A 12786-nucleotide genomic window follows, 5' to 3' on the forward strand; every position below is an offset into this window, starting at 1 on the left:
TCCCTGTTTATATGATTGTGAGTGGTGGAAAAAGTATTCAGATACTTTAGTGAAAGCAGTATCTTCTATCATTTGTAAAGTAACCAGCAACCATGAAATGTAGTTACATGTAGTGGAGTAAAAAGTTCAACGTTTCTCTCTGAAATAGTAAGAGTAGAAGTAATATAGTACAAAGTAACTTCCACAAATGGAGGTTTTACTTAACTTTTAACTAGTGACATCGTGCTTAAAAACGTGATTTATCACGAAAATTATGTACTTTCTCGCAAACGATCCACGTGCACACCTAAAATCATAGCGTGGAGATCCACGTAAAAACCTGCTTTTATTTTGAAGTGCGCGCACCGGACGTGGTCTGCCCGGTTAGCGGTAGTTTCTCAGATTTTTCTCCGCCACTTCACTGCACTCCCTCTCACCACCATTCACAGGCGACTGTCCCAGCCGACCAGCCGTATAACGGTAAGAGTTCATTAAACACTCGCTTAACTCTTCTTATAACTCGTTTTAGTCGGTAAGTATACACCTCTGACCTGCTGTGGCGTAGTTAGCAAGTTTTTCCAGCTTTTATGAGGAAGTATTAGCAACTTACCCCATGAACGAGAATTTAGGAAAGGAGGGATTTGTGTACCAAAGGGCAACTTTCTGCAGTCAGGGCTGTGCCTTTTTAATCTACATTTGTCATGTTGAAGTCGTAGTATTAGTGTCTAAATCCTTCAAATAGTTGCGTAGTCATTATAAAGTTGTCCGGCGGCAGTGAGGAGTTAGCAAGCAATAATTAGTTGTTCATTTCCGGGTGTTGAGCCTGATCTGAGCTGGCGCTGATGACCGTTAGGTAACGATAATGTCATCCAGTGCATTTAATTGTTGACAATGAGTGGATGCATTGACTAGTGGACCAAAAACTTAATTCACATGAGTAATTTAGTCAACTTTAAAATGTGTTTGTGAGCCGACTGTCATGTGGGACGTGATTAACATTTTCTGCCACTTCCTGGAACTCTATTCATTTGAATTTGCCTGCAGGGCTCACACCTTAAATCCACCATCTTGGCCTGTTTTTTAAAGGCTTTCACAGTCAAGTGCACATAGATCACATCTGCTGAAATCAAAAGTGCTTCAAGTGACAGAGACTTTCATGTAATTTTGTGTGACTTCTCAAAGAGATCACCCTAACCGTGAATCCTCCCTTTCCTTCCTGAGGTTGTGATAAATGGCAAGGAGGATTTTCTTTTCTCTTCCCTCTCAGACTTAGATGATACATTTCTGTCAGGTTTTTCATTTGCCTCATCTCGACTTGAAAATGTGCAGCCTTGCGGTGGGGGCCGGATGTCTCATTTTGCAGTTCTGTTTGTCTGGTTAGAGCTGGTTGATCTTAAGTACGCCTAGAGGAGGCAGAATAAATTACTAAAGGATCAGCATGTAGCGTTTTCATTGTAGGTATTTCCCTGTATAATTTTCAAACATGTTCAAGCAGCTCACAGTAAGGATTGCAAAGGTCAAAACCACAGGCCTGAACTGTAAAATGCTGCACATACTAGCTTGTATTCAGACGCAAGTGAAGGTGTGTACATCCTGACTAACTGCTGAAGCGACAAGTTGATAAAATACTCAATATCTGCTGGTTACAGCACCCCTAATGCTACAACTTATTTGCTCTGTCTGTTTGATCTCATTCTAAACTATTTTGAGGAATACGGTTAAGTCTTTTTGAAGTATTTGTGAACCCTCTCTGTCTATGAATTGTTCAATTTTAGTGAGCTCTCTAAGCCTACCATGACGATCATGTCAGTGGCCTCTTCTGTTTTTGCTCAGTCTCTCGGGGGAATAGGTGCAGGGATACTACCCCCCCCCCCACACACACACACACACACGGACCAGTGTGAGCCTTTCTTTCCCACATTGTGTGGTCCTCCTCAGGCAGAACATGGCCTTCATTAGACTTAACAGTGGCCTTCAGAAGCATATCCTCTCAGAAATTATGTGATTCAATGCTGGGAAATGTTGGTGGTCTTTGTAAACCAGCTGTAATTCTGCCTTGTGAAGAGTCCGTCACCTCCACCGAGGCTGTTGTCCAGGGAGGCAAAGTGAATCTGGACATGTTGCTGAAACTCCTCTAGAGCAGGGGAATAAGCCCTGACCTTTCAGCTGGCACCTTGGCTATCCCATTCACTCGCAGCTTCCTGCTGCTGCATGCAGGGATTTCTCACCGGCTATTTTTAAAGCTTCCTATTTGTTCTGGTTCTTCCTGGGGTAGTCATGTTTTGTTTCTTTTTCTCTCACAACCACTTCTCTCTGAGTTGCTCATTTTCTTTGCGATCAGATTAGTCTTCTCTACTGATAACAATTTCTGTGATAAACATCCTTCAAACGTTATCTTGGTTGTTTAAAAGGCCAATATCTTTTCTCTTGATTATTTAACACAAGCTCATAACATGTTTTCTACTCTGTTCCTTCTCTAATTTTCATCTCATTGCGTTTCTGTTTTAATCTCACCCCCATCTCTATTCCTGTTGAGGTTTGGCTCCTCTGTGTTGCATCAGTTCTGCCAAGAGCTCATGGAGTAACACTTCCTCAAATCTTTGGTATGTGTCGCACTACATCCTCAACTGGGTTAGACCCAGCATGATTGTATCTACTAGCCAGTGCCAGTGTCCCTTTTGCATGTATATCATTACAGCATCCTTTAAAAAGAAAGATCAGGCTGCGCAGGCTGCTGCCTCACAGGTAGAACGTGTAGGAGATGAGTTGTGCTTCAGCTTTGCAGTGTGTGTGTGTGGTTTAGCGCTCTAAAGGATATGAGTCATTACACTCCTGCTTGAAAAAGGAAGTGTGCAGTAATTTATCGACAGACAAACGGCCTGGTCGCAGCCTGACATGCTACACTATATCATCAAGTATAAAGGCCGTATACAATGTACGGGCTTCATATAGTCATTAATTTGTGTTGTGTCCATTTTCTTTTTTTGTTATCCACTGAGGTAACTTTTTGCTTAAAATGTAACTCAAATACTAAGGCGATGGTGGTATTTTTTAGTTTTTTCATTAATTAAAAATGGCTGCTCTGCACATAAAAGTTTGATTACACAGGAATATAAGCTTATGTGCATCAAATTCTACTCAGTTGTATGCATGAATTTTTTTTTTTACTAAAGGGCAGAAATGTGCTTGGGATAGGTGTGCAACATTTCATATGAGTTGATGCATTTGGTGTATTGACACATTTCTGGAGGATGTACTAATTTCAACAGCTCCAATTTCATTAGAACTGTTGCAGAATCACTTATTCACAAGAACCTGAGGGGAGGGGCATATGGGACCAAAATGTTGATTTGAGTTTGTTAATCTTTGAAGAAAGATAACTGTGTGTTGCACCTATCCTTGATAAGCTTTTATTAAAGCAGCATGGCAAGGATGCATTGAAGTGTAGAGAAGTCATGTGGATAAAAGGGACAAATGCAAAGGTCTCTGGCAGACTGAGAGTTGCATGAGAGAGACTAGAGAGATCAAAGCAGCCATAGATCTGTGGGTGACATCTTCAGTAGAGAGGTGATGCCAAGAGCTAAATGTCACCTCACAAAGGTTTGCCAATTCTCTTTTTAGTATGAAGCAACATTCATGCCCCGTTTTTTTCCTCTGAGGTAAAAGTGTGCTGTGTTCCTAGTAACGGTAAGTCAGAGTATTGATCATCAGCTGTAAGACTTAGCTGTCAAATTATAAGTAAAGGTTGCTCCACTGTGCACGATGACAGCAGCGGTTGTCAAACTCCATAGCTCCTGCTAGGTTTTGTGTTTTTCTGTTGTCTGGCTGCCGTATGCCTGCTGCTGCATTATCATGGGAACAAGTCATGGCTAATCAGAGTGTTTCTGTGACGTACAACATAATGCACAAGCTAGGCTACTTGTTGCTCTCTCTTTGCCTCTTGTCCTCCTCATGTATTCCCCCCTTTGAAGAGCCTGGCCTGTAGCATCCACTGTATGATCAATGGCACCACACAGAGCCCAGAAGATGACATCAAATGGCAGTCATACATGAAGATAGTTGAAGGTCTACGGCTTTGTATTCTTCAGCTTTACTTAAACTCTGGTTGGAAATAAAATTAATTATATAAATTTCCCGTACGTTTATATTTAATGTGAAACGATGACTTTGGAGATGATTGTCAGTGCTTTCAGATAGATATTTACAAACCAGAATGTCTTAAGAATAAATAAAATAAGTAGTCATTCATTGTTGATTTAATTGAAAAATCTGTGAAATTGTTTCTCCAGTATTATTGTCCCTCAATGAATGCAGTCATGCTGAAAATCTTAAATCTAGTGCATATTAAAGACCAGATGTGATGCTAAAGATGATTAGTCAACCAATGTTTTATTGATATTCAGTGTTTAATATGACAGAATAATGCATCCTAAAATACCAGAAGACATTTAAACTGTGAAATCCCAAACAATATTTAGTCTCCTCTCACTATCAGTGTTGTAGTGATATTTACACTGATGCAAAAGGATGGTCTCTGAAACGTCACGCCCCCCGACACACACACACCCGTCCACTTTATAAAACCTGTATCATCCCACAGGGATTCCCTGCTCCTCACTGAGCTCGCTGACCAATTATCTTCAGCGACAGTTTGATGACGCTTGTCTTGACTCCTGACAAGAGAATCCTCTTGATGTGTCACCAGTGACACCTCCAGACACTTTCCTCTCCTGTCCCTGAATGCCTCATTAGCTGTAATCCCACTCTATAATCTCACTGCTCAGTGGTGTTGCTAAGGAACGGGCCTAATCTGAAGCCTCAGCTGCTGCCAAGCCTGGTGTGTTTGTAAAACTGTGCTGCTTAGTCCTGTAAAGCAAACAGATTATCCTCCTGTATGGGAGAGCCGCATGCAGGACTGTGCAGGTGAAGGTTAGGACACCGAGGTGAAGAGGTTCGACGTCCAGTGTTTGTTTGCATGATCTCATGACCTCTCCCAGTCTCCCAGCAGGCTGAACAATGAGGATGTAGCCAGTTAGCCACAGACCGCATTGTTTGAGCAGAGTTAGCCAGAAAGAATGTGTATCATTATGAGGGTGGTGATGTCGATGTTGTTCAAAATAATCCGTTTAACTCCGCGCCTGGGCCTATAATTTTATGAATCAACAATTTCATACTTTGTCAAGATGGCATCTCTGAGTGATGTGGCTATGTGCAGACATTGCATAACTCACTCCATAAACAATTTCTAGTGCTCATGTTGGTAAATATGATGTTGTTGACAGTGAAAGACTGCAGGGAGCAATGCAATAAGCAATGATGGCTACACTGTAACTAAATAAATAAATAAAAAAAAGACCATCATACAGCATGAATCAATACAGTGTTTGCAACTCTTAAAGTTCTATTCAAAATTGCTTCGTGAAATCTGCTGTAGTTTTACAACTTGGGTAGTTTCCCTTTTAGGTCCTGCATCTTTGTCTTCTATAGACTTTAAATGTAACAGAACCTACATGTCCCCCCTGTGTCTTTAGGGACTCTATAAGTGTGTACAGTGCAGCTCTGTACCCAAAGTATGTCTAGCAGGACCCAGCACTTCCTCCTCTGTGACAGTTTGATCAGCTGCAGTCACAGTGCAGCTTTCTGCAGGAGAGAGCTCGCAGAACAAGAGCTGAGAAGAGGAAGCGAGAAAAACAACCTGTTCGTTGATTCTTCAAGAATGATGTGACGGCATCGCTGTGTTATCTGGTCTTGTTTTCCTGACTCTCACTCATTCTATCCGACCAGAAACACTCAAACGCAGCTGACCAGCGAAAAGCACACGATTGGCAGAAGAGGAATTTTTACTTTTATGGGCGCACAGAGGCCCCATTTGGAAAAACTGTGCCGTGTTCTCAGTTCCTGCTTGGCTAACACCCAACTATGTATAGCAGACACAAGAGGGTTAGATAGAGGGAGCAGAGCGACAAACCAGTTTTTGTGTTGTGGCATGGAGTTTCTGTTTACAGTCATGTGATTTATTGTGGTTGGGTATTATTTGTACTGAGAGTGTCCACCTGTGTTCAGCATTGACATTGCACCTAGTGGTTTTCTTGTGTGTTTGCATTTGTCTGATTTGTTAGCTTTCCAGTGCTGATTTATGCTGGCCTTTTAACTCGCATGCTAACACACTTATTTATAACCATAAAAGGAACTGCGCTAATGACTATAAAGGTATAATTTACACTAACTTTACAACAGGTTTAGTTTAATTAGACCTTTATGGAGAAGCAGTTTGTGTATCACCTTGATCATTGACATTCAAGCATTGATCTTTATTCCTGTTAGGGTCTTTTTTAGGCCTTTAGCATAACTTAAGGATACAGTTTTCTTTTCAGCCTCTTCTACAGTTGGACAGTGTGAGTTAATGCTTAGTTGAACTCGCTCGAAAACAGGAAGTTGCATTCTTTCACCATGCAAATGTTGAAAACAATTAGGATGAGAAGTTTGAGGGAGTAGTTGCCTGTTAACTGAGATGAATGTTTTCTCAGTGGTCGGAGAGGTCAGATTAAATGATGAATAAAGTAAATCTGACTGACCCCACAGCTAATTGTGCTGTGTTGCCGGTTTGACATTACTAAGTAGTATCAGTTCTCCTAATAACACATTTATGGTTGCATCAGGAAGCGATCGACAAGCACACACTTACTGTATTTTGGTTAACTCGGCTGCTGTGAAAACAGAGGAGCAAGAGGAAACAGAGCACACAGAGCAAGTGTTACGAGAGCACCAGCATCCTGCTGCCTCGTGGCTTTTGCAGGTGTTGATCAGCTTTGTATAGCTGCTCCCAGCATATGTGCAGCAGATGTTATTAATGGATAACTTTTTTTCCTCCACAGCATTTTATGAGCAACAAATTGAGTTTTGGAGTGTCCTCCAAGCGCTCATGATCTCACTGTGAGATTGTGCTGCTCAGAATCGGCGTCCTCACTTCTAATCTGTAGTGACTGGTGGAGGTAGTTAGTGCTGCTGTTTTTCTGTTGTCCCACTGCTGAAGCCGGACAACAGTTTGTGGTAGAGGAGAATACAAGTGAGGGAGAAGCCCGGTGCTCAGATAATCATCAGCTTTTTTAGACCACCAGCCTCTGCTGTGTGTCAGAGAAACTGGCTCCTCAGCCAAGTAGACCCAGAGGTCTCTGCTAGTGTGTACGTTTGTGCGCTCACGTGTGTGCTTATGTCTAAACATACACTGAGACGCTAAAGGGATAAAAGCTCTATAAAACTGCCTTGTCTCTCGACAAAAATAAGGATAAAGTTAGCCATAATAATCCACACCTAGCTTGTTGTCAACAGTTTATTTACTGAGAAATCTTTTGTTGTCAAGTGAGCCTGCTATCTGTGGTCTGTCTGTGCATAACAAAAGGAACTATTCACGTTAGTGGATTGTCATTCTTAACCTTGTCGCTCTGTCTGGACGGAGTGTGTTTGAAATGTTTTCTTACATAAATGGCATTATGCTCCACTCAACAGTATAGATCTAGAGGCAGTATCTCAGGATAAGAAACAACAACAAATAGTGAGAGGAGCAATGTGATTAATTTATGGTGTTTCTTTCCACATGAACTGCTGCTTTACATTGCTAGAGCCCCCCAGGTCAAAGTTCACTGAGGTCCTCCTCTGGATAAGTAATCTGTAATAATCATCCAGCAGCCAGATGTCTAATAACTGTGTGCTGCCTTGCTCCACACATAGGACAGATTTCATTAAAGCTGAGAGTAAAATGGGAAGTTGTCTGTTGTGTGGACTCATGCCGTCAGCCCTTATTTTACTTTATTTCCCTGTCGTCTAACCAGTCCCCTCTGCTGTCACTTTCTCGCTGTGTTTAGCACACCATGGCAGAGCAGGAGCCTACACCAGAGCAGCTGGCAGAGATTGCAGCAGCCAATGAAGAGTGCGAAAGTTCGGTCAACTACAAACCTCCTGCCCAGAAGAGCTTGCAGGAGATCCAGGAACTGGACAAAGATGACGAGAGCCTGCGCAAGTACAAGGAGGCACTGCTGGGCAGCACTGCTGCGGTTTCAGGTTAGTGACCCCTGCTAAGTAACTCGTATGATCTTCTGGAACAACTGGAAATGCAATTTTGGCATTAACTTACCCTCATAGATAAACAGATACACATTTTGATTCCATTCACTAGCACTGCCACCTGATGCAAAAACCACTGCAAACTTACTGACAATATATCTCTCCTACTTGTTGTAGGTTATGTCTTTAAAGGTGTAACGTGCATGTGTATGTTTGTATCAATGTATGTGTATGAAATTGCTGCTCTGTGTGTTTGCACTACCAATAGGGTGGGGAATCAAACCTCAGTTATTTGTTGTGAAAACAATTCAGTTACTCAGAGTATTGAAAACTATTAAGTAAGAAAGCTGACACCAAATGATTCATACTCTTCAATTGATCAGATGTCTGATTGAAATCATTTTTGTTTATATTATACTATACTTTTATTTAGGCAACAACTGATGCATTTCAGTATTTTTGTAAAATAGAAAAACGGGTTTGTAATAAAGTAAAGTATTTTAAAATGTACAGTTTTTACATCTCATATTGAGAATCTTTGAACAATATCCAAAGTACCAGGTACGTTTGGAGGTCCAGGTTAGTTAGTTACACCAGGTCCAAGAATGGAAAGTAAAGCTGATCATTTCAGATCATAAATACTTCACTCACTAAATCCACACGTGACCACATGTCCTGTGTAGTTGATGACCAGTATCCAGTTACTCAGAATGAGGTATTTTGCAATATTTCCCTTTTCTGATGAAGAGCAGATTAACTGACCACTATCACGTGCTTAAATATTGACAAAAAATCAGGAAATGATGATTCCAGTCACCTTAGACAGTTTCAAATTGTGTTCGTGCAGTGGGAAAGTCCAGACACAGACAGATTAGAAGAAAGTGCTGCAGTGTTTTATTGTTATTAAAACTTCAAGGTATAATGTAGTCACATATTTCAAACTGCTTAAAAATCTAACTAGTAAGGTGTGTGATTGACCATTTGTGTGGAAAAGAGGCAATATCTACTCATCTAAATCATGGTTGATGAGATACTTCCCTTTTGGTTTCTCTCAGGTGCTATAAACTGATAATCTTATGAATGTTGTGACCTTTCTCTCTGTCTTAGATCCCAGCACCCCCAACGTCCAGGTGACGAAAATGACCCTGGTATGTGAGACGGCGCCACACCCTCTGGTCCTTGACCTGCAGGGTGAGTAGAGCAGACACGGCCTCCTGGTCCATGTGAGGCTGGACTCAGGACAAAACTCAGATTTTTTGAACACAGTGAACACAGATCATTTATAGTTGACATCTGACAGATTTAGTTTTTTCTGAATGCACAGAAGCCCACATACAGGCAGCTGTCTTTCCTTACAGCAGACACACTGGAAGAATTAGCTCATAGTAACATTAATTATGAACAGTAATCATTCCCATCCTTGTGTACAAATATAAACCAAATGACCTGCTGGGTCATTAGTCCGCTAATTAGCAATGACATGATTCCTGTGTAAGTGGGTTAATGAGCCATTTCCTGATGGCACTCCTGCCCTCCCTCGGTGGTCACACTGAGCTGCATTAGAGCAGGAGTGCTTGAGGCACTGTGCCCCCTTGTGGTCAGTATCAATACTGCAGGGTGTTGGAAATCAAAATATATCTTGACTTCATGCTGTGTTGCTGTCCCAACCAGGAGACCTGGAGAGCTTCAAGAAGAACCCATTTGTGCTGAAGGAGGGAGTCGAATACAGAATAAAGATCAACTTCAAGGTGAGAGAGTCTGGTCTTTGTCAAACCCCTGGGTAAAAATGTTCTGGGTTTGTTGTCTCTTACTGTTTGAGATGTTGCTGCAGCTGCAGTGAACTATCTTTGTCATGGGAAACTGTGCAGCAGGATGTGATGCATATTGCTTTTTGCAGGTCAACAAGGACATTGTGTCAGGCCTGAAGTACTGTCAGCAATCATTCAGGAAAGGAGTGAAGGGTAAGGCTGCCCACATGATTTCATTTAATCTCTGGAATTCCTTAGGTGGATTTTGACATGGAAATGCCATGTAAAGTAGCATCCTCTGGCTGTCTCTCTATGAGCTAGATGAGAAGATCAATACCATTCATGTCTGCACAGTAAATATGAAGCTACAGCCAGCAGCTGGTTAGCTTAGCTTAATGACTAGAAACAGCTAGCCTGGCTCTGCCTGAAGGTAACAAAATCCACCTACCAGCACCTCTAAAGCTCACTAATGAACACGTTACATCTTGTTTGTTTCATCCATACCACATGTGTAAAATTGTTACATAACCATCTGTACGGTTTTTACACAGTTTTTGTACAGGTTAATCAAACAAGTGAGCTTTAGAGGTGTTGGTGGGCTGATTTTATTACCTTTGAAAGACAGGCAAGCTGTTGCCCTCTGTTTCCAGTCATTGTGCTAAGCTAAGCTAACCAGCTGCTGGCTGTAGTTACACATTTATTGTACAGATATGAGAGTGGTATCGATCTTCTCATCTAACTGTTGCCAAGAAAGGTTAATGTTAATGTGTTGATGTTTCTATATGGTTGTTTACATACAGTAGCTGACCTGTTTTTATCTACACTCTGTGGATTTCCCCTCAGTAATAAGCAACTTATGAGGCAGAATTTCAGAATCAGAAATACTTTATTGATCCCGGGGGGAAATTAGACCCCATTTCTTCTGGCGTAAAATCTGAATAAATGTACCATGCAGTCTTGTGCACGATATCTTCAAGAAGATTCTTACAACTCCTTTTCCCACCCTCTCTAATCTACAGTCGACAAGTCGGACTACATGGTTGGCAGCTACGGGCCCAGACCGAACGAGGAATACGAGTTCCTCACCACCATGGAGGAGGCACCCAAAGGGATGCTGGCCCGCGGCACCTACAACATCAAATCCAAGTTCACTGATGATGACAAATACGATCATCTCTCCTGGGAATGGAGCCTCAATATCAAGAAAGAGTGGAAAGACTGATTCCTCCTCGCCATCCTCCATCAATGTCTTCCTCCGCTTTGTCCCTCTCTCTTTTTCTCGCTGTCATTCCATTATTTCTGCCTGGATTATGTGTTGATTCAAGCTTTTGCTCTCTCCGTCCATTGACACCCGCTCTTACAGTTTCCTTTTCTCATTCTAAATTCCAATCGATTCATCATTCCTCCCTTCGTAACGCTTTATTTGTTTGCACCCGGCATTCTGTTAAGTATTAAATCTTTAAAATGGAGAAAGCAAACGATGTGCACAACCCAGAATTTGCAGTTTGTTTATAAAAGAGAAATGTTAAAAAAATATTGTCTGTTAACTGCTTTTGGAAAAGTGATCCCCTGTGATTCCCTCTGCCTCTTGCTGCTTTCTTTCCTTCCCCCTTTTCACTCTTCTGTTTTTCAGATTCTTTTGTAAGATTACCGTGATCTGCCTTAGAAAGCGCTGTACAGGAAGCAGTAGTGCTGTATGTACGTGGCCACCGTACAGTCATTGAGCAATCATTGCTGGACACAACTCTTGGACACTGCCCTCCTAAAGCCTTTGAGCAGATTATTTGTACCAGGGTCTTGGTAAATTATTTGGAATTCAGGCCACCTCTTTTTCCAAAGGATTTAGTGCCCTACAAAGTCTGCTGAGAGAAAACGGGGGAAACACACATTACCTCTAACCCCTTGTGACCCCTCGCTTTAGGTGTGGCCGTTCCTCTGCTGATCAGGGTATTTTTAGCAGCCATGTGGCCTTAACAAGAACCCTTAGGAAGAAATAATTAACTGAGTTGAGCCATTTGCCTTCAGATTATATTTGCCAGACCATCATGTGAGCCTGTTTTTAACGATACATGGACAGGGAAGCAGAACTAAGGACTTTTAACACCTTTATTTCAGGTTTGAAGATATGTAAAAACCATTACATGTTGGTGTCGATCATCATATTGGCTGTATTCACAAACATGTTTTTCATTGCAGAACTTGTAGTTTTCTAAATACCATTTTTTTTTTATCATTTACAACAGCTCTAAATAGGAGTCCAGGTTGTACTAATGACTTATTGTCACCCAGAGTCCTCTCCAGTCCCTGAGGCCATATTTCCAGTGTGTCCGAGGTGTTACCTTAGTTCCTTCCTGAATCGAACACAAGGACTGCTCACCTCATATTACTGAAGTTAAAAATTACAAATGCTGACTGTGCCTCCAGTCTTTCAACCACATGCTGCTCCTGCTGACTCAGTGAGGTGAAACGTTTTCTGTAATTGACCGAGACATCAGTCCCCCCCCAACCAGACATCACTGGGTTACACATCCTGCCATATAAAGTGTTTGGGTTTTTTAATACACTCCATAAGTATGTGAATGACGTCTGTCTCCACAGCTTCATTCAGCTCTCATGTGTCATGGACTGATGTTTCTCTCTCTGTGGGTTGTGGGTTTGACTCAATGTGTGCTACCTGTGTTACCTACAGTTTACTGATCTCCTGTGTTCACATTAAAGTGTTCAGACTGGGCCCGCACGTGTCCTGTCGTCTTATTCAACCAAACAGAAACTTCCTGCCGCGGGATCTGAATCATTGGCTCCCTGAGCACGTCACAAAAAAAAGAACATGGTCGATGGATTTCTTATTTTAATTTAACAGAAAACACTTTAAATGGCCCCACTACAGGAACAACTTTGACAATGTGCAGAACTGATTATGTTGTCATGATCGATCAAACAAGTCCCTGAACAGATCAGTCCCACTGCGGCTTGTAACGCATGCCGTAAAAACACCCCA

The 12786-nt window shown here is 41.8% G+C and overlaps 1 protein-coding gene across 1 annotated transcript; it reads left to right on the plus strand.

Moving 5' to 3' along the window:
• Positions 1-415: 415 nt before the first annotated feature.
• arhgdia (Rho GDP dissociation inhibitor (GDI) alpha) lies at positions 416-12519 on the plus strand. Its single transcript, XM_070923081.1, has 6 exons — positions 416-459; positions 7842-8037; positions 9148-9231; positions 9712-9788; positions 9938-10001; positions 10808-12519. Exons 2-6 carry the CDS (start codon positions 7848-7850, stop codon positions 11008-11010), a joined length of 618 nt encoding a protein of 205 aa, XP_070779182.1. The 5' UTR covers positions 416-459; positions 7842-7847; the 3' UTR covers positions 11011-12519.
• Positions 12520-12786: the final 267 nt, after the last annotated feature.

The sequence above is a fragment of the Enoplosus armatus genome, chromosome 17, assembly GCF_043641665.1.
Source record: "Enoplosus armatus isolate fEnoArm2 chromosome 17, fEnoArm2.hap1, whole genome shotgun sequence".
Classification (NCBI taxonomy): domain Eukaryota; kingdom Metazoa; phylum Chordata; class Actinopteri; order Centrarchiformes; family Enoplosidae; genus Enoplosus; species Enoplosus armatus.

Coding starts and splice junctions, on each gene's coding strand:
- arhgdia (XM_070923081.1), top strand. CDS start 7,848: ATGGCAGAGCAGGAGCCTACACCAGAGCAGCTGGCAGAGATTGCAGCA. Junction 8,038..9,147: donor CAGCACTGCTGCGGTTTCAG/GTTAGTGACCCC, acceptor TCTCTGTCTTAG/ATCCCAGCACCCCCAACGTC. Junction 9,232..9,711: donor TCTGGTCCTTGACCTGCAGG/GTGAGTAGAGCA, acceptor TGTCCCAACCAG/GAGACCTGGAGAGCTTCAAG.